This window comes from Zosterops lateralis (assembly GCF_965231275.1).
Source record: "Zosterops lateralis genome assembly, chromosome: 10".
Classification (NCBI taxonomy): domain Eukaryota; kingdom Metazoa; phylum Chordata; class Aves; order Passeriformes; family Zosteropidae; genus Zosterops; species Zosterops lateralis.
Genome location: NC_139770.1, coordinates 14,531,562 through 14,552,944, shown reverse-complemented (window position 1 = coordinate 14,552,944; position 21,383 = coordinate 14,531,562). Strand labels below are relative to the sequence as shown.

General features: G+C 42.0%; 1 protein-coding gene across 1 annotated transcript; it reads left to right on the top strand.

Moving 5' to 3' along the window:
* The first annotated feature begins 1,234 nt into the window (after positions 1-1,234).
* On the top strand, positions 1,235-19,167 carry DIPK2A (divergent protein kinase domain 2A). Its single transcript, XM_083868662.1, has 3 exons — positions 1,235-2,157; positions 13,990-14,293; positions 16,753-19,167. Exons 1-3 carry the CDS (start codon positions 1,504-1,506, stop codon positions 17,082-17,084), a joined length of 1,290 nt encoding a protein of 429 aa, XP_083724788.1. The 5' UTR covers positions 1,235-1,503; the 3' UTR covers positions 17,085-19,167.
* Positions 19,168-21,383: the final 2,216 nt, after the last annotated feature.

The following is a 21,383-nucleotide window of genomic DNA, read 5'->3' as shown; positions in this document are numbered from 1 at the left end:
CTTGAATTAAAGGAAATGATACATATTTATGTACACACTTATTTTGTAATAAACCCACTGGTTTGTAGACCAGAATTTGCTGATGGAATGTTTTGGCCCTACCAGCAGCATTTAACAGGCATATTGAGACAGATACGGTCAGTGACAAATCTCACTATGAGAAATACTTCAGACTAGACACGGAATGTGTCAAAACACACTACATAGGGATATAATTACGTACCAGTATAAAAAGACAATTTTATGTCCAATATTCTAGATACTAAGCACCTAATTATTTGTATAGTGCATATAAAATAACTGGAAATTATGCAGCCTGCAACACTTCTTTCCCAACGACTATACACCCCTACTGTACTTTTGGGACTAAACAGGTAATAAAGGGAGTTACTTCTCACAATATGAAGGTTATCTTTAACTTGTGAGAGCATAGTGTCAGACGAGATTAAGACTTTCACCCTTTTTCTTAATCTCTGTTACTCTGTTGTGTGTCAGTTTTATAGAAGGTTCCCAGCCGGAGGCAGTGCCGGTGACAGCCCTCACAGGGACGTTGCGCCTCACGGCCCATTCCTCAGCACGGTGACCGGACCGTTCTCCTCCCCGCAGAGGGGACAGGGTGAATGCATTTCAGAGGATCAGGTGCAGACGGTCAGATGAAACGAGACACACGAGCTGCCCCTCGCCGGCACTGGGAAAGAGAACCTATCCCGTGGCACCAGCAAGCCGAGCTGGGACGCGGCGGGACCCGTGAGGGCGGGCGGTGCGGGCGAGGGGCGGGCAGGGACACGGGGGATGGCGGGCACTGCTGGGGCAGCACGGCCGTCCCGGGCCGGCCCCGGGCAGGTCGGTATCCGCGGGCACCGGGCGAGCGCTGCTGCCCCGGGCGGGACGGGGGCAGACTCGGAGGACAGACACGGAAACACACACACAGGCACAGCCACACACAACATGGCGGCCGCGAGCGCCAGCCCCGCGCCCCCTCGCACGGCGGCCCGAGAGTCCGACGGGGCCGGGGGCCGAGGGGGAGGGAAGGGCGCCGCGCCCCGCCCCCCGCGCGCGCGGAGGCCCCGCCCCCGCCCCCGGGATGGGGCGGAGAGAGGGCGGGGCCGCACGCGCCCGCGCCGCGTCACGCTCGGCCAACCGCTGGCGGCCGGCGGCCGGCGGCGCTCGCGCTAGGCCCCGCCCCCGGGGGCGTGTCCGGCGGCGGGCGGGGGAGGAGCCCCCGGGGCGGGGCGGGGCGGGGGGGGCTCGGCGGCGGCGGGAGCGGCGGCGGCGGCGGCGGCGCCCGAGCCCCTCCCCGGGGGCGGGTCCGCCCGGGCCCGCGCGCTGCAGGCGCCGCCCCCCCTCCCCTGCCCTCCCCCTCCCCGCCGGCCCCTCAGTAACTTGGCCGCCTTTTATCGGGCGGGCGGCGAGGCGGGGAGTTTATTGGAGCCGGAGCCGCGGTGCGGCCGGGGCGGGCAGCGAGCTCGGCGGAGGGCGGGGGGCCCGGCGCGGCCCGGGACGATGCTGCGGCTGGTGTCGCTGAAGTTGGGGCGGCTGTACCGCTACGTGAAGCTGGCGGTGCTGGGCAGCCTGGCGGCGGCGCTGGTGCTGAACACGCACTCGCTGCTGGCCTCGCTGCAGCGCAACGAGCTGTCGGAGCGGCGCTTCCTGCAGCTCAATAAGTGCCCGGCCTGCTGGGGCACCAGCTGGTGCCGCAAGTTCCTCAACGGGCAGCTGCGGCTGGAGAGCTGGGGCCGCCTGCGCCTGCTGGACTTCTTCAACGTGAAGAACGTGTACTTCGCGCGGTACGGGGAGCCCCGCGAGGGCTCCCGCCGCGTCGTGCTGAAGCGCCTGGGCTCGGCGCAGGAGCTCGCCGACATCGACACCAAGATCTGCCGCCGCGCCACCGGCAGGGGCCGCTGCGACCTGCTGCAGGCGCTGCCCGCCACCGAGTTCGCCAGCCTGAACGGCGACGTGCGGCTGCTCACCCCCGGCGCCGTGGAGGGCTGGTCCGACCTGGTGCACTGCCCCTCGCAGCGCCTGCTCGACCGCCTGGTGCGCCGCTACGCCGAGACCAAGGACTCGGGCAGCTTCCTGCTGCGCAACCTAAAGGACTCGGAGCGCATGCAGCTCCTCATCACCCTCGCCTTCAACCCCGAGCCGCTGGTGCTGCAGGTAAGCGCGGCCGGCAGGGCCCGGGTGGGCGCTCCCGGTGCTGCCCGTCCCGGCGGGAGCCTCGCCGGGATGGCCCGTCCTGCCCCTGGCCGGAATGGCCCGTCCTGCCCCTGGCCGGAATGGCCCGTCCTGCCCCTGGCCGGAATGGCCCGTCCTGCCCCTGGCCGGAATGGCCCGTCCTGCCCCTGGCCGGAATGGCCCGTCCTGCCCCTGGCCGGAATGGCCCGTCCTGCCCCTGGCCGTGTCTGCAGGCGGGGGCCGAGGGTCCTGGGCAGCCGGCCCCAAGCCCCGCCGGACCGCGGGGCCTCGCTGGCTCTGTGCCCTCGCTGACTCTCCTGCAGAGCTGCCGGCAGGTGCTGAGCAGAGGGTCCCCGGTCCTCGCCTCCGGGCAGGAGGCATTTTTTTAGCTCACTCAGCCTGATCAGCTCTCCTCCCTAGGAGACTGCGTGTATTTTCCCGATTTGGCGTCCTCCTCAGGGTTTGAACTTCATCCCGGTGCCGCTGTGCCGTCGGGTCCCGCAGGAGCGTGCGGAGCAGTGCTGGAGGATGATGCTCTGCTGCCTTTGTGCCCTTCGCACAGTTCGGTGTCAGCGTGTTCCACAGTTCACACATTCCCCGGCAGCTCCGGGTGCCCGTGATTCATTTCTTAGGGTCTAGTGTAAGAGGGAGTGCGGAGACGCTGTGCTGCGATGCTGTTGTGCTTTCCTTGTCAGAAACTGACTCATGTGCTATGTCATGTTCTTAGCGTGAGCTAAATATAGTTGGTGCTGGTAGAAATTAGAGATAGGTATTTGTAGCCTGAAAATAGACCGACAAATAAATGAACAGAGTTCTCTTTTCAGCGATTACATGTTCTGTAGTCTTTAATTAGGGGGATGGGTTTTGAGCACACATCGGAAATTTGTGCTTTAATATGTTATGTACATTTTTAGGTAAAAAATGTGTAGGAAACTTCTATTCTGTGGCACCACTCAGTTGTTTCTATTCCATATCTGTTTAGATGGGGAGTTTGCATTTTGGTTTTTAACATTATCAAGGGTATACTCCCAAGTGTGCCTTTAGCATGTAGGTTTGGAATCAAAACTGTTTTGTCTAACTACTGAACTGTCGTTGCCTTTATCCGATGTATGATTAAAATAATATTTGCAGATATGTTTTGAAAACTCTACCTCGTGATTACTATTAACATCTGCTGTTTCTCTAGTGAGAGGCCAAGAAATGCTAAAAAGCAGTGCTGCAGGCTTTACCCTCCAGAAAGTTTGCCTACTGGCTAATTTCTAGAAAATCAGTTTATGAACTTAATTACAAATATGTTTTTGGGTAGTATGCCTTCTGCCCTTCATTCTCTCCATGTACAGCTCTTTAGTTTTGTTTTCAAAGTGTGTTTCCAATTTGCTTCTCAGCAGACTTGAGGGTACAGTAAGTCTCCCATTTTGCTGTGAAGTTCCTCCTGAGCACAGTAAGAAGGAAACTCCACTTAAGTAGGAAAATCAAAACTGCTTCAGTCTGCCAAGTATATTCGGAAATTCTTTGAGAAGTGATTTGTTTTGGCTACGTTTCATACAACTTACTTTTGTGCTTTTGAACAGTGGCTCCAACATATTGAGTGTAGACCTCGATGGCCAGAGAACAGCTGTGTTTCTTCATAATTCTTTACAGACAAAGGGTATGGCACACTTGGGGCACTTACTGTAATGGGCTGGATCATAAATGGTGGGCAGTGGGTAGATTAGAAGCCTTGATTCCTCTCAGCTTCTTCTTGAACTGTAGATGTGTCCTGAGATTGCCAAGCAAATCTGTTGAAGAGAAGAAAATCTTGGGTGGACTTGAGTACACTGCTCGACTTTTATCTTAATAAGGGTGCAGCTGAGAGCAGAGCAGGTCAAATTCGTGGGAAGTGAGGCAGCCTTTTCCAGTTCAGAGCGAGGTAAAGCAAGTCTGTCACCTTTTAACAGATCAAAGGTGTTTCATAGAATCTTGTAAATTTTGATGTTAGGCATATTTTGAACAATATTTCTAGGGAGGTTTAGGCCAGCTTTGTGTCCTAAACACTCCTAGTGGTTTCTCCAGAAGAGTGTTAATTAACTTTGGTTGTTGGGTACTCAAGATTTGAAGACCTTCCCTCAAATAGGAATGAAATATGTAAAATGCATGAATCTCTATGAATTCTTCCCATTCTGTAGTACTCCAGGTTTGGTCTCCATCTGAGAAACACATAAGGAATGGGTAATTCTGTGTTCTGCTGCTCTTGGAACAGAAACATGCTGGACCCTCTGAGAGGTGGTTACTTACTGGAGCTGATAACTGACTACTGAGAAGGTTGTTTGTGTTTGTACATAACATTTGTAAAGCATCTTATGGTGTAGTTTCTGTAGGATGTAGTAGGTCGTGCTATGAAAAAGAAACTTGTAGGCTTGTTTTAAAAATCAGCTGCTTCCAAGAAAAAAAAAATCAGCATGATGTTGTATGAAGAATCAGATTTTAATTTAAAATAAAGCAATCAATAAATTGATGCATTTAACTCATGCTGTCTGTCACCAGAGGGCACAAGGAAAAATATTACTTGGTTTTTGCCTCGAGCCTTTTGGGAACACTACAGTGATTGAGCACTGTTAGTCATAGCAGTTTTGGTTTAGAAGTGGAGGTAATGTCTAAACTCTTGGTGTACAGTGCATGCAAGTTCTGTGTTGCTTAATAGTGTTATAGACAAATATAAACAGGCAATTGAGTAGGAATTCAGAGCTTGGTCGGTCTTTCACTTATAATAGAAAATTCACTGTAGTTGTCCACAAGAGCCAGCAATTTGTGGATTATGAGGCTTTTCATCAGAGACTGGGATTTTAGCATGAAGCCTGTGTGGAGTATGGATTATTCCTGAAGTGGTTTTGCTTGTGAACTGCATTGTCACAAGTGATTTACAGCTTCTGCTGTGAGAATTTTTCAGGCGGGGCTTTAACCTGTAGGATAGTGTTACTGTTCAGGGATTTGTATAAAAAGTAAAACACTGCACAGTTTAGTATAGATTACATGTTATAATCCTAACTCACTATTTGTATTTTTTATAACTTTCTTGTTAACCTTCTTTGTTAGTACTTATTTATTGTGTAGGTGTACTCAGGGAAGAACTCGGCCCCTTCTGCCATTTTACTTTGTTAAATGGAATGACAGCTGCAATATTGTCAAGTACAGTTTGCATTTTTTGGGGCATTAAAATACTAATTTTTCTTCTGTAGAATCTTGCTAAACTGCTCACTAATTAAATCCCCTCACAATTTCCATCTGAATTCTCATTTGAACCAAAGAACTTACATGCTAAAGATTCAACTTCTGATGGGTTTGGGTTTTTTTCATCTCCCCTCCTAATAGTTGTTTTCTGCAATAAAGATGAATATTTTTTAGTGAAATCTCTTGTAATCAAAATGCTACATCAAAATCGGTATTTCATAGAGGCGTGAACAGCTTATTTGGACAAAACCAACAACAAAACTTGCTGTGTTTCAACTCATTCAATGATAGTGTTTTAAATGGGAATCACCTGGAGGATGGGATCTATACATGGCATTCAATTCCTAACTGAATATGATGGTGTGTATCAAAGACTTGCAAAGATAAATTGGCTGAAGTTCCCTTAGAAAGAAATAGAAAAATTGAAAAAATAACCTGGATTAGAGACCGAGTGCAGTGTGACTGTTCACTCTTTGCAGAATTCATAGAACCATTGTGGACATAAGCAGATTTATCCTTGTCCTGTGACTTTCTATGAACCACCCAGCTTCTAGTTTGTCATGTAAAATAGATGCAGTGGAGAAAGTTTCTGCAATATTTTCAACAGGGATATCTGCTTAAATAGTGGATGTTATTCAGCTTTATCAAGTAACTTGTTTAATTTTTATCTTCACTTGCAAGTTGGAACATAAACTTGCTGTTAATAGAACTGAAAGGTGTGATACCTCATTTTTCATAGAGCTCCTGCGCCGATCCCTGTCAGCCTCCAGATTTCCTCTTTGGAGGCGCTGTGGGAGTCTCCTGACAGTTTGGGATAACAGTTCCTGAGCTGCTGCTGTGGTGCCACTGTAGCTGCCTTGCTGTGAGCCATGGTGTGCAGCCACCTGGTGTTTGACGCGTTTTGTCAGTGGCAGAGTCTTAAGTTTTGTACACAAAAAAACAACGGTGCCCCAAAATCCTTGTTCTCGGAGTTAGGTAAAGTACAGTGTGACTCAAGACTGCTGAAATGAGAAATTGTTTCTAGATAAGAAAGCTGTTTTTCAGTAAGGTGGTTGTACTTCTTGTAAGATCTTATGCTTACCTGAGGAGACAATTTACATCTGTACTGGCAAAACTGAACTACAAGATTTACAAATTGTTTTGGCAAAAGTGCATCTAGAGCTGGTCTTGCACCCCTCAGTCTTGACTTTGTGTTGGCTGTGTTGTTTTACAGTGTTGCCAGGTGCCACATGAAAATGTTGGATTCATTTGCTTTGTTTTCAGAGTGTTGTGGTTTAACCCCAGCTGAGAACTCAGCCCCACAGTTCTCTGCTCACACTGAGATGGGGGAGAAAGTTGGGAGAGTAGAAGTGAGAAAACTTGTGGATTGAGACAAGGACAGTTTAGTAAGAAAGCAAAGCCAAACAAGGGATTTGTTCAGCAATTCCCATGGGCAGATAGGTGGTCAGCCATGGCTAGGACAGCAGAGCTTCATTCCATGGGATGGTGGCTTGGGAAGACAGATGCTGTCACTCTGGATGTGTGTGTCCCCTCCTTTCTTTTCTTTCCCCCAGTGTCACATGCTGATCATGATGCCATATGGAATGTAACATCCCTTGGATCAGCTGGGGTCAGCTGTCCTGGCTGTGTCCCCTCCCAGCTTTTTGTGCCCCTCATTGCCCTGGCTGGTGGGGTGTGGAGCAGAATAGGCCTTGGCTCTGTGTAATCACTGCTCAGCAAGAACCAAAACATCCCTGAGTTACCAATGCCATTTCCAGCACAAACCCAAAACACTCACCCATACCAGCTACTGTAGGAAAAACTTAGACCAGCACACAAAGCAAACTTGAAATTTGCTCACGTACTTTGCAATTAAAATAAAATGCTTGCATGTAATGAAGACTTTTTTCAAACTATAGAAGATATCTGTCAATTAAATCCAGAGTGCATTTATGCAACTTTGTCTTGAGCTGTAGCTTTTAACAACCTGTTTAAATGAACATTCTTCAAAGAATGATGCCGAACATTTGTATCTTGTATGTAAATTACAAGTCTCGAGGACTTTTATTTCTGACTCTAGGAGAAATACCAATCTCTATGTGCCAAATAGCAGTGTTTCTGCATTTTTAATAGACTGTGTAAATCATTGCCCCTCCCTCAGATATGGTTTTAGTTTTCTAAATGCTTAAGCTTAATGGCTTTATTTTTCTCACAGCTTCTGATCATTCTTATTCCTTGTGGGGGGAAAAAGCAAAACAAAACAAACCCAACAGCTGTATCTCTATTCCTAGCATAATTACTCTACATGAACAGTCTGTTCCCACATAACCTAAAATTCTTCTGGTTTCTCTACATGTCATTGTTGGGCTTTCTGTTTGGTTTTGTTATGGGAAGAGCAGTAGTTGACATCTGGTAAACATATATTAAAACTTTAACTGATCAGTTTGAAACAATTTCTTGCACAGAATTCACTCAAAGTAGCAATTCAGCCAAATGTTCACAGAATCTTTTTGCTGATCCATATATAAGAAGTAAATGGGCAAACTCGTCTTTTCTCTCTTTTTGTACACACTCTTCTAATCATAAGTTATTTTCTGTAGTTCTATTCTAAATACATTGGTAGAATGTAGAATGGCAGGTTAGTTTTAATACTTGGTACCCTTTAAACTTTCTTCATGACTGGATTTGGTGTTTCTGTTCCGTAGTTCTGATGCCGTAAACCAAGTAGCAGATTTAAAGTGGTTGTCTGCATTACCTGACACATCCTTGGGTGGACTTGTGTTGTTTAAGTTCTGGCTCATACAGATACTAGGATTTTAATAGACTGAATTTCCATTGTGAACCTTTTTAAAACAAATTAAAAATTGTTCTATATTGAAATAAAACTGAGTGGCCTCATGTTACAAGGATGTTCTGCTGATGTGGTTGTATTGAAATCTGAAAAATCATTTTTTGCAGTGTCATCTGACTGTACATGTTAGACCAGAACTGGCTTGTACTTGTCATGTTAACTGTCATATTTAATTATGTTTCTTAAGTTATCAAAACTATTTTAATCCTTCTTTTGTAGTGAAAATTCCCTAGAGTGAAAACGTGAATTTTAAGGGATATTTTAAAGTAGTCTGGAAATTCTTGAAGTTATTGTGAGGTGTCTATTATGATGAATGGCTGTCGGAATTTAAAGACTGCTGGAAGTCACTATATAGACTTAAATAGAAATTCTCTTGAGAAATTCTCACTCTTTACAGTTTTCAGTAGCAGAAATTTGTTACCCCACATTAGAAACCTTGCAATACCAATGTTGTTCTGGTATGTCAGATGTATAGGGGGAGTTGTGTTTTATTTCCCTGAATTAAGTAATTGAGGCTTTGTTTTAGACTCCAATTTTGCAAAGTAACTTTAAAAATGAGGCCGTGTCTGCTAGGACTCCTTTATAATGATATATTCCAGGCTCTTTACTGATGAGAAAGATTACAGTGATTATTTTCATCTGTTGCAAATTGAATCTGAAAAAACTTTATGAACTACAAACCAATTTGAACAGGTGACAACCAATAATGACATTAAATTTGCTTTACTATGGCTCTCGAGTTTAATCATTGTTAATTTATTCAGAAAAGAGGCCTATCTCTGCTGACATTGTGAAATACAACTTTTACAGCTGAAGTGTTCATCTTAACATCTGAGTATTTAGAGTTTTGTGTATTTTTGTTCTGTAGTGTGTCAATTAAGCCTGGTGTGAACCTCTTGCTGGCATGAATTGTTATGTAGTAACTGGTTGAAATGTAGTCAAACTTGAACAAAAGTCAAATAAATTAAAAAAACCCATGGTTTCAAGGGGAACACCAATATCTGGAGCACTCAATGAAGTCCATTGTGCATGCTGTGTGTGTAGGTTATATATGTGTAACTTCTGTGGGAGTTCTAGGTAAATGTCAGATGGTGTGGCATAGAGTTGAGAATTACGTGGTTTTCATTGTACTCACTGGCATTCAAAAAAACCATTGGGATACGTATCTTCCAGAATGCAGATCAATTCCTGACAAAAGAAGGCATCTGCGGTTAGCCTGTGCTTTGTAACTCCTTTGATCCGAAAAACATCATTGTTAAATCTGCTGTCCAGCAGATGGTTTCAGAGCTTTGCTTATTTGCCTTGGTGACTAATACAAGTGCTGCTTTTGTTTACACTGCAGAATCAGCGGTACTCTGAGAGAGAACTAATTTTCCTTTTGAGGAAGGGCATGTTATTGGAGTTCCTGCCCTGCCCGTTTGTGCCTGTGCAGATGCAGTTCAGCAGGATGATTTAGTGAAGGTGTCAGATGTCATTTTGCCATGAAGTTCCTCAGGGTCCTATGGAGACAAATCCCTGCTCTATTTGTGTGTGTTTTTCAAAATTTCATCACATATAAGATGTAGCTCTTTGTTTGGGCAGGTTTTGTCTGGGCTGTTTTTTCTGGGCTAGAACTCACTTCATGCAGACATTGGAGGTGACAAATAGAGCATCTTCTGGAATAGTTTTGAAAATGGAAAGCATGGTTTTTAGTGGTACAGTAGAACAAAAACGTCATTTGTTCAGTGTCAGTTACTTAAACTGGTTTGGCTTTTTGGTCTTGATTATGAGGATGAATTATATGCTTCATTATGATAAACTAATATTCTTTTAAGTGTTTAATTCAAAGAAGATTTGTGTTACTGCAGAATACAATAGGCCTTATCAGCTTCAAGCTGGTGAGTCTTCCTTGCCTGATCTAATTCACAGCTTTGAACAAAAAGCACTGGCACATTTGTGTATCTTCTCAGGTTTAGGCAGATGGAACTGAGGAAGACAAATGCACTGATAGTGTTTTGTTCTTCAGTGAAGTGCTAAATTTGCTCAGTTAATTCTTAATATTTTATTCTGAGACTACAGTGTATTTTTTAAAGGCATAAATGCAGTATTATTCTTTCAGGAACAGTATGGCCGCTATCCCTTTGACAGGGTTTGTTTAGGTTTTTAAAGCCTTGCTTAGAGAGATCTTGGAGCTACACTAACTAGAGCAAGCAAAACATGTTTTGGGGGTGTGTCACTGGCAATGGAGGTAGCAGAAGTTCTTGACATCTTTACTGTTTTCCATCTTTCTGTTAAAAGATTATGCATATTTGTCTGAAAACGGAAAGATAATGTTAATGAGAGGAATCTTACTAAGCTACCTGTTTTTAGATTTTCATGTGCAGTACTTTATTTTAAATCAGTTTAAAAAGTTTAATTGTCTATGGTTTCCATGGCATTTGTGTGTGTGCTCACAGATAGAATGTGAGTGGGTGCATCAGAATCAGATTCTTTTGTCAAACAGCTGTTTCTGGTTTTGAACAAGATCTTAGTTTTTAACCTTGATTGTTAAATGCAGGTTTTTAAGTCTGCAAATAGCATATTCAAGTACAAAATTATCTAATTAAATATGCAGACTACTAAAATAAAACCTAAAATAAAGATACTTATTATTCCACAGAAATCAGATTTTTGATAGTGATCTAAGAAGCTTTTTGTTTTTAAATGCACCTTGTTCATGAAAAACATGTTTATTAATCATATCATTTTTTTCATTTCTTATTGGCTTTCAACATTTTAATTCATGAACCAAAAGATGCTTGTCAAGTTAGCTGTAGTTTCCTCTTCCAAAACAGCTTTCAAAATAGAATAGTACAAAAAGTTACAAACTGCTGCTTGCAAAGACAAGAGATCTGCACTTCAATTAATATTCTTGTCAAATTCACCAAGTGAATATAAAAACTACTGAATGAGGCACTTGTACATATTTTTATCCCCTTCTTCCGCTACTGACTTGGGTAATGAAGTGTAGATGTGGCTGTTACATGCCAGTTGGAAGGGAGCCAAGGCAGAGATGTTGTTTGTACATGTGCAGATGTTGGCAGGATTCCCCGCACTCCTGTTGTCAAAAGATGTTTTTATTGCCACAGCGTTATAAATGTATCTGTTACAGCACGGCATGCAGATATTCTGCTGGTAATGTGAAGGTGTGCACTTCTGAATAAACCAAACTGCTCCTAGAATTTCTTGTCTGGAATGAAATTCAGCGTACATGGGGCAGGAAGCGTAGTAGATGTGTGTGGAAGATCAGTGACTAACACAGTACTTTGAAAATCAGTTTAATCTATTACATAATTCCCTGCTGCTGCTGGAAAGGAAAAGTCCTCTTAGCTCCTTCCCTCTCCTGCACCCAGCTGTGGAGGCCTCCTCTTTTCCTCTCAGCAGCACATCCTAGCATGAGGTGGTGCTGTGATGTGGATCAGGCTCTGATCCAAGGGAGCAGCAGCCCAGCAAGTACCAGCCTTGCTGTCCTGATGATGTGCAGGGGATTGAAATGAGTGGCCTTGCTGGGTTAGGAGGGAGGGGCACCTTTGCTTCCAATGGTAGCACATCCTTTGCCAGGTTCAACTGTTTGTGGTTGAATTTGTGTTTGAAAAGGGAGGCAAGGTCATAAGCAGGGCAGGATTGGAGCCTAGAAAAGGAGAACTGTGGAAAATAAAAGGAATGGGTTGGACGAAAGTAATATTTAAATAAAAATATTTAAGCATCAATGAATTGAGTGCTGATAAAATGCAGCAATATGAAAATGTCATGCACAGCTGGGGAAATTAGTTAAGCATGTGTTTCTCAGGAGGTGTAATCAGGTAACTTTTCTCCAGTTTAAAGAGAAGCTTATATGATGTAGGTAAAACAAATAATTTCACTTGAGGGAGAACAGCTATTTTCTTGTTTTGTTTTGGTCTAAGACTGAATACAGTCACAATAAATGCGCATGAAATACCTCTTTGGTGACATTTATTGATGCCACAGCCATGTTTTTGTTACATAATCTGTTCAGAATGGGTGAGGAACACTAAATTAGTACATCCTTCAGTTGTTGGAAGGTCATTTTGTTAACCACAAAACAAGTGAAAAAAACCCCCCCAAAACCCTCTTAACTGTGGAATGTGGCACTTGACTTGACCTGAACTGGTGGCTATTTGGCTGTTCTACCTTCATTAATTGCCCTGAATCCTGCAGGTAAATAAGCCTGGAGGCTGGATAATGTCTTCCTTATTGCATGGTAGATTTAGTTACTGAGAGATTTAGTTCTGCTGAGTTACGAGATATCACAGCTTGAAAATACCATACTGCTCTCAAACCTGTCAAATTAGTTCATATTATCCTCAGGATTTATCACAACCTGTTTTGCTTGTGTGAGTAGACCATGTGATAAAAATAGAGTTGAAGTTCAGACATGTCAAAAACTTTGAACCTATTCTGTTATTAATATTGTTCCCATGTCCTTTTGCCCAGCCAAGGAAGGTGCTTCTTTGTCATGGTAAAAAACATGGTTACTTACCCAGAAATTGTCTTCTAATGTTTCCCACCTTAGAGAGCAGGTTCATGGCTTTTGCCTTAAAAATGGCAAACATTGTAATTTATGTATATTAATTATGATTTTAGTTTCCTCAGGTGTACTATATAGACAGTGTTGATTATGTTAGGCACCTCTTCCCTGCATGGTCTTGTAGTTCAGACCTGTTCTACATGGTGTGTTCCCTTCCAGTCTCTTTCCCCAGTTGACAGTAACTGTTTCCTGCCATTGTGGATTCCAGAAGGTAAAAAGCTTCGCTGCATCCTTACTGCAGAATTGATCATGAGTGGTGTCTGGTGACACCATAGCGAGGCAGAGCATGGGGAAGGAACATGGGCACATGGTGGTGTCTCCTATTAGTTAAATTTGGTGTATATCATATTCTTAGAGTGCTAACTTCTATGAATTTGGGGTTTCTTAAATTAGTGCTTTTGTAGTTTCTTCCTGTTGCATTCCCATTCAGCATTCCTCCATAGTTTGGAGGGTACCTTTTAAGTGCTTGTCTGCTCATATTGAAGTCTGAGGGCACATTCAGCACAACTGAATTAGGAAAACCATGCTGGTGTTTTGTGGCTTGTTTTGTAATTGCTTGTCGTGTGTCATTTCTATTCAGTCTCCTGTGTTAACTTCCAAGAAAGGATCTGTTGGAGACAGATTTTACTAACATTTTTTGATAAAAATGTTATGTGCCTGTGTGTAATGAACCCATAGAATATATGTAGCAATTAATCCAGAGATAGACTGTTAAGGTATACTAGAAAATTAAGAAACTTCAAAGGAATCCCATCAACTGGGAAAATGGAAGGGGTGGTGGTGGAGAGAAGGAGGTACCACTTTTGTAGAGGTTTTTTTCTTTAGATTATTAAAAGAAATAGTTTTAATTAAAAGTTCAAATGCAAAAATATTTTGGTGGGGAGAATACTTGCATTGTTACAACAGATGTGTAAAATACACCAAGAGAAAAAGATGGTTGGTGAAATTGTATGTGAGTGTGTGTGTATAGATGGAAAGCTAGATATGGGTTATATATTGTTTCAGGTCATCCAGCTTTTTCCCTGTGTTAGTCCAGCAAGGCCTCTTGGTCACATAAATACATTTTGTATTGTTTTTCCTTTCCCTTCAAAACTTAGAAATATACAGATTATTGCGTTGACGGGTATTTGCAGCATTCTCTTCTAAGTTTTATTGAAGAGCCTTTTAAAATATTTTTTTTTATTAATTAAAAAATTTATTTTACGTACAGAGTTTTCCGTCTGACGAGGGTTGGCCGTTCGCAAAGTACTTGGGAGCGTGCGGGAGAATGGTGGCTGTCAACTACGTGGGAGAGGAGCTGTGGAGTTACTTCAATGCCCCATGGGAGAAACGAGTGGATCTGGCCTGGCAATTAATGGAAATAGCTGAGCAGCTGACAAATAATGACTTTGAATTTGCACTCTACCTCCTTGATGTCAGCTTTGACAACTTTGCAGTGGGACCAAGAGATGGGAAGGTTATCATTGTAGATGCAGAAAACGTTCTGGTAGCAGACAAAAGGTTGATCAGACAAAGTAAGTGTCTTCTTTCTCTGCAATATTTAAAGTATATGTGGTTGCTAAATACATATTTTGTTTGCTTTACAACTAGACTACTAATTAACAAATGAATTAGCTTTCTTCTGCAATTAGACTACGAAGTAGCTTGAACAATTTGTCAATTTTGTGAACAGCTGAGCATACCTGGACACTTTTAAGTACTGTAAACCTGCATAAAAGAAGAGGTGGGGGTGAGAAGAGAGAGAGTTGGAGCTGGGTGTGTTTGGACAGGTGGATGGACAGATAAACAGATAAGCAGCCTGGCTGTCTTGGGCACCTTAGCTAAGATAGAGAGGGGTTTTTTTTGTCTTTTCCAGGCACCTGTGGAACAATGGAAGTCTAGAAATTCTACTTTCTGTGAATGACAAACAGCATTAGTGCCTGCTTTGCCTTAGTCCCATAGCCTGACTTTGCTTCCTGTTGGTTCTCTGTAATAATGGAACTGAAGGAATGGGTAGTTCCAGCGCTGTATCCAAATTCATTTTCTTTCTATCTTTTGAGCAGGAAAAGCTCAAAGCAGTGGCAGCAGGAGAGGTGTTTGCCAAAGTGGCATCACGTAGGTTTATTTTCTTTTTGAGCTTATAAGGAGAACTTACAGACGTAAGGGCTGGAGACATTGAACATGAAACTCTGGATTCTGCAGAAGTTCATGGCCACAGGCCAAGTGATTCCAGTTTGCTTTGGGTGAATGGAGTTTTTTAAGCTTTGCAAATAGGCTTCATATGTTGTGCTGCAGAATTAACTTTTAGACTGTGTTTTTCTATCCACACACTTTTCTACAAGGAAGTGTGTTTTGGGGTTGTTTGGTTGGGCTTTTTTATTAGGTTTATTATATGTTCTCAAGCAGCTTAGATTAAAACTATATGAGCCTACCAAGGAAACCTTTTAATATATTTGATATCTAGTATATTCACTGTAGAACTCTTTCCTTTCCCTCCCTCTTAAAACAATATTACTGAAGGCTTCATTTTTGGAGCATGTCTGAATGGCTCAGGCAGAAAGATGTCCAGATGAGCTCTGAAAATGTTGATATGTACATGGAATAGGAGTGGTAGCTCCTTGCAGAACCCGAATGCTGCAAGTGTCATATCTGTTGTCCCAAGCAGGGGACTTTTTGGTGTGGTTTATGATGTAACAATCAAAAACACAGAAAACAAAAGAGGACATGAGAAAATTCTTAGTCTTTGTATAAACATGTGGTTGACATGTAATATTGATTTCATGGATCTTTGGGAAAGTTCCATTAGACAGTCTCTGTCCAGAGTGGTCAATATGCTGGTTTAAATATTTCAATATGTACCTTCTGTCCAGTTGCACTGTACAGTAGCACCTAATTGTACTCTGTGTGAGATGTCATATTTGAATTTGCTGAAGCCCTTTTTTCCCATTCTCCTTTGCTTTTTTTCCCCACATAGAATTTGCTGTTAATTCTACAGATCTTACATCATGTTTTTGTAGTTTTAGCTGTCATCCTTCAGTACTTTTTTTTTTCTCTAAACTGTCTCTCTCAATGTGCCATGAATGAGAAGACCAATAGTCAGCTCAGAGACTAGCCAAGCACAGATTAATTTTTCTTTGTACCTCACGCTGCTAAGAGAGATCTGCAAAACTATGGGACTCCATTAGGACCTCTTCTCAAAGCTGGCAGCAGTCTGGAAACTCAAGATGAAAGTTTTCTAACAAAAAGTAGTAAGAAGGCAGGAGAGCTCACACTTAGTAACCTTTTAAGTACTGTTACTGCATGAGATATTTTACATAAATCAGGTTTTAAGTTAAAAAAAGCTGTGACAAGGAGTGTAGGGTCTGTCTGTACATGTACATAAATGCCCTTTGCTTTGTTGAATTTTAGTTTCTTCAAAGATTATAAGTAATGTGTCTGCTTTTTTATATTCTTGCTGGTTACTTCCTTGACAAAAGTAAGATAGAAGATAAAGTTTCAGAAGTTTTTAGCGTTTACTTTGTAATGCTGTTTTAGTCTTTGGTAGACCACATGCCAGCAGTAGTTTCCAGGGCAACTGGAGAACCCAAATCTATGTTGCTAAAATAAATCGTGTTGCTTGTTTGTTTTTCTCTCAGCTTTGGCTCCGGATTGTTCTCTTGTACTTGCTCATGCTACATTTTTTCCTCTGGGTATGTGTGAGTGTAGATTTCATGTGTTTACCGTGCTGCTTTTTTCCCTGCTCTCTCTTTGCTATCTATTTTGCCCTCTTTCTTTCTTTTCCTTATGTTTTGTTTTGCCAGGACCATTTCAGCAGAAGGATGTGTCAGGCTGTCAGATGCTGTTTAAGGCTCGAACATTTCTGAGTTTAAACAAAACTGGTTTGTAGTATAATATTACCAGTTTGCTGTGTATTGAGCTTCTGATTGTATTCAGACACACATAGGGTTTTTCCTCCCCTCTCTCACTGGTTTTACCATCTCCTTGTATCTCACAGATAAACCTGAAAACTGGGACGTGTGGTACGAGAGCAAGTTTGATGACTGTGATAAAGAAGCTTGTCTGTCCTTCTCTAAAGAGATTCTTTGTGCTCGTGTCACTGTGGACCACAACTATTACGCCATTTGTCAGAACCTTTTGTCCAGACACGCCACGTGGCGGGGCACCTCGGGGGGGCTGCTGCACGACCCCCCGGCTGAGATTGCCAAAGAGGGGCGGCTGGAGGCCCTGCTGGACGAGTGTGCCAACCCAAAGAAGAGGTACGGCCGGTTCCAGGCCGCCAAGGAGCTCCGGGAATACCTCGCACAGCTCAGTAACAACGTCAGGTAGTCCACAGTGAAATCCTTTTGCGACGCTGGCTGAAACACTATTGCAAAGACACATAGAAAACAGAAGTTTTGGACTCCTGTGTTAAAAAGAGAGACTAAAAAAACCCTAGTTTATCAGTTTTCTAAATACTGTAAAAATAGAATTTTATGGTGTTATAATGTTCCTTTGCAGACAAACAAGGTACTTACTGAATTAAAACTTGAGCTACTATTGACTGTCCTCCCTAACTGTTTAAAAGGGAATAGGTCAAAAAAGACTGTGATAGCTTAATTGACAGCTTGTGTGTCAAAGGGTACTTTACATAAAACTGCATTAGTGTCACAGTTTTGTGAAACTGATGTTCTTACTTGGAAAGTCAAGTTAGACTGGTGGCCTGTTTTAAAGGCCTTTTTCCTGACATCATTGTCTCATTTTTGTGTTTGTTTAAACACCTTGAAGTGGCATTTACATCCAGGTAAATCTATCTGTCTGCATTGTTTCAAACTGAACAGGCTTTCATGTTAATGCTGTGCAGAACATTCTTACTGTGAGTGCAGGATTCCCGAGTTTACTGTCTGATTTTAGGGGGTTTTACACTGTATTTTACTATGCTTAGACATTGTGGTTTGTTTTTTTAAGATCATCATAAGCTCAAATCTCACATGAACTAACATTTATTTAATGTCTTCTGTGGTTCTGCCATTGGAAATATCACTTAATGTAACTGTTGTACTAAACTCACCCTTCATGCCAGTATATACAAATGGCTCTAACAGGAAATCATGGTATGAGCAAACTCTTATTTCTAACAGAGATAATTTGAAAATTAGAAAGACACTACAATAAAAAGATCTGTGTTAATTTAAATTGGGGATAGAAGATTGACTAAAAATAAAAAATCATTAGTCTGGTGTAGTTTAAGTATAAGCCAAAGAAAATGGTTTTGTTTATTAGTTTTTGAACATACAGTAAACAAAGAATGCTATACTGTAGTGAAACTAATAATTTTCAAAATTCAGATATTGATAGTTCTGGGTTACTTTCTGAAGAACTTTTAAACTTATGTGTACCTATGTTAGAGAAAACCCTAATTTGAATAATAATGTCAAGCAAGTTAGCAGTTTGTTTTACATCCTTCCCAAATGTGTTGAATGGAATTTTTTTCTGAATATTCATTTTCTGGTTTACCAGTAAGCTAAGGTACTCTAGGTACCTTTTCTTGAACTAAGTTTTTGACTATTCCCAGTACAATTGAAATTAACTTGTTGAGGTTTGTGTAAATATGGAGTTGTTCTCATAAATCACAGTTTTTATAAAAGCCTCAGTTACTGCTACAAGAACTCACTTGAAAGCTTTCTCCTCAGTTTTTGGTTCTGCCTTTTTTTTTTTTTTTTTTTTTTTTAATTTTTTTTTTTACAACTACTATGCTTCATTTTCCTGAAATCTTGTTCATACAAAGATACTCTTAGGAAATGTGTGCATATTACTTCTAGTAACAGTAATGAAGGAGATAATATTTCCTAAATGCATCTATAAAACATTGTTTTGTACAAGCTAAGCTTAATTCTGAGCAAGGTAACGTGTGCTACTTCCAAGAGCAGAGGTGCTCTGCCTCCTGTACTGCATCGAAACCTGATGGGAATTGTTCTGCCAGTGAGGAAAATGGCAAACTCACTGACTTGCCCTCCTTTCTCAAAGCTCAGAGTGGAGCCACACGGAGATGCAGACTGCTCTCTGTTTTCTTAGGTGACTGTATTTTGAGGACACAGTTTATTGGTGAACATGATGGTGGTGCTGGGTTGCTGGTTGGACTTGATGATCTTAAAGGTCTATTCCAACTTCAAAGATTCCGTGATTAAGGATATTTCTCACTCTTATGTTGTCATTGCCTCTGTAGTTTTAATTTGTTCCCAGTCCCTTGTCTTGTTTTCTGAAGTTAGAATGCCCAGTGCAGCTTTTAATTTTAATTTCTCCCCTCGTTTGAACGGTTTCATGTGCTTGTTCTGGCACAAGCCATTGGAGAATGTTCATGTTACTTTCTTTCATAAAATCCACTTCTTTGAAGAAACTAGACTAACCCTCAGACTAGGTACTACCGCCCTACCATAAAAGCCTTGACTTACCACTACAGTTGATTTTTAAACATCCACTACATTTCCCAAAGAGAGAATGGATTATGATTGTTAAAGTTGTGAAAGAAACAAACACTGCCAGTTTTGGTTACTACTTGAGACAGTTCTGTAACTGTCAGAATGTTCTCTTAGATTTTGTTGGGGTTTAGTCCCTCCAGAAACAAGTTACTAAAGCTGCTTATAAAAGGAACTTGGAAGTTAAAGGAAAAGAAACCCCAAAACCCCCACTACAGCAAAAACACTACAGGGAAAACATTGTGGAGAGCAATAAATCTTGTTCCATTTGCACCTGTCAGATATTTATTGTACAATAACAATTTATATTTTTAGTCATTGCCCATTATTATTGATGAACATGGTGAAATATTTTTGAATGAGATGTTTGGGGTTTGTATGTGCATTAAAATTGTCCTTTTGTACTGTAAGTTACTGTTTGTTTGGAATATTTTATCAAAACTGTCTCCCTGTGCCTTTATATTACAAGAAAGTTGTTTCTGCAACTTCTAATGATATTAATAAAGAATACTTTAAGAACCTCATCTCATCTATTCATTTTCAGATCAGTAAATCTTTTAGGATTGTCTTAGTCTAGTGTAGGAGAAGGGAATACAGGTGATCTTGCTACTGGTAAGTAAGAGCTATTTCCAGTAAAGTGTAATAAAAGGGAGTGGGTTAGCGAGGGGAGCATGAAGGAGGAGGAGCCTTGAGGAAGAGGGAAGGAGAAGAGCATGAGGAAGAAGGATCCTGGGGAGAATCACTGCTGTGAGGTCAGTCTGGGTGTGCAGTCAGGTGGAGTGTTGTTGGAACTTGCAGTCACAGTCTGGCTGGGTAAAAGCTGCAGTCACAGTCTAGGCAGGTAAAAGCTGCAGTCAGAGTCTGCAAACTGACACCTGCAGTCAGAGTTTAGCAGGGAATCTCCAGCAGACAGAGGCTGCAAGGGAAACCCACAGTAGGAGCTGCTGCAGCCACAGTCAGTGAGTAGTTGGAGTCAGGATGGCTGAGCTGTAAAGAGGAATAAACCAGGACCCTTTTCATGCTGTGATAAACAAGAAGTCTGGGCTCGTTTCTACCCTGTGACAAGAAGGCTGCTGCAATAGTCTAGGATGCATTAAAATATCCATAGAACCAGTTTTTGTGGTGTTCCAGAATGCACCCTAATCAGAAGTGACAGATAGGAACCTTTTTTTAAATTTTCAAAATGTAGTGAATTTTTATTTTGTAGGGATTTTTCCTCCCAAAGCAGTTCTGAAACTCCTCAAAACAGTTAAACAGCTGATTTCATTGCTGCTTACCATGAATACAGTTTAATTTTGACTTGAAAGTTCTCAGCTTTGGTATTCAGGCTGGGATAGGAATGTCTGGTTTTCTGTAAAATGTACCAGTTATCAGTGTGCAGCTATTTCATCTGGACCCCAGTAGATATGTTTTCCTTACAAGAAAACTTAACACTTGCCTTATTTTGTGGGGATTTTTGGTAGTTTCTCATATTAAAAAAAAAAAAAAAATCTGTTTACTGTTTAAAATTAATTTTAATTTTCCCTGTGAGAGGAAGGGCCTACCTCCATCAGGAGAGGGCATGGGAAAATAGAACCAGAATTCTGAGGAAAAAAAATGGAATTATTGCTGGGGAATTGAATGAAGGGAAACTTGCTGACTTCAGTGCCTCACAGTAGAAAATGAGAATTAGCAATAATGGGCCTAATTATTCCACTTCTTGCAGAATATTGTGAGCAGTTCTAATTGTGTATTTAGATACACTCATTTGAGAAACTGTATGTGGAGATGGTTGAGCTTAGCACACTCCTGCTCACTTTCCTAAGGGCAAATTTAGAGCTCTGGCAAAAAGCAGGTTTAACAACTTTTAAGAGTTGCTGCGTTTATTGACAGGCAGCACACTTGTAGTGAGGAGTGGAGTTTGTACAGTGAGCACACACAGTTACAGGAATATGGCAGACAACTCTGTATTTTAGTCTTGGAATTTACATCCTGCTTTTTATCCAGTTCTAATATGTATCAATATACTTGGAAAAAAGTCTCCATTCACTTACTGTTTTATAAAATCAAAATATGTAAACACCTGGTAGCTCTCAATTTGTTTTAGAGAAAGGTGAGAGTTGACAAAGGCTGGAAAAACACATTCCTTTCTCAGACCACCTTCTAACATTCTTTGACTTAGTGTTCTTGCTTG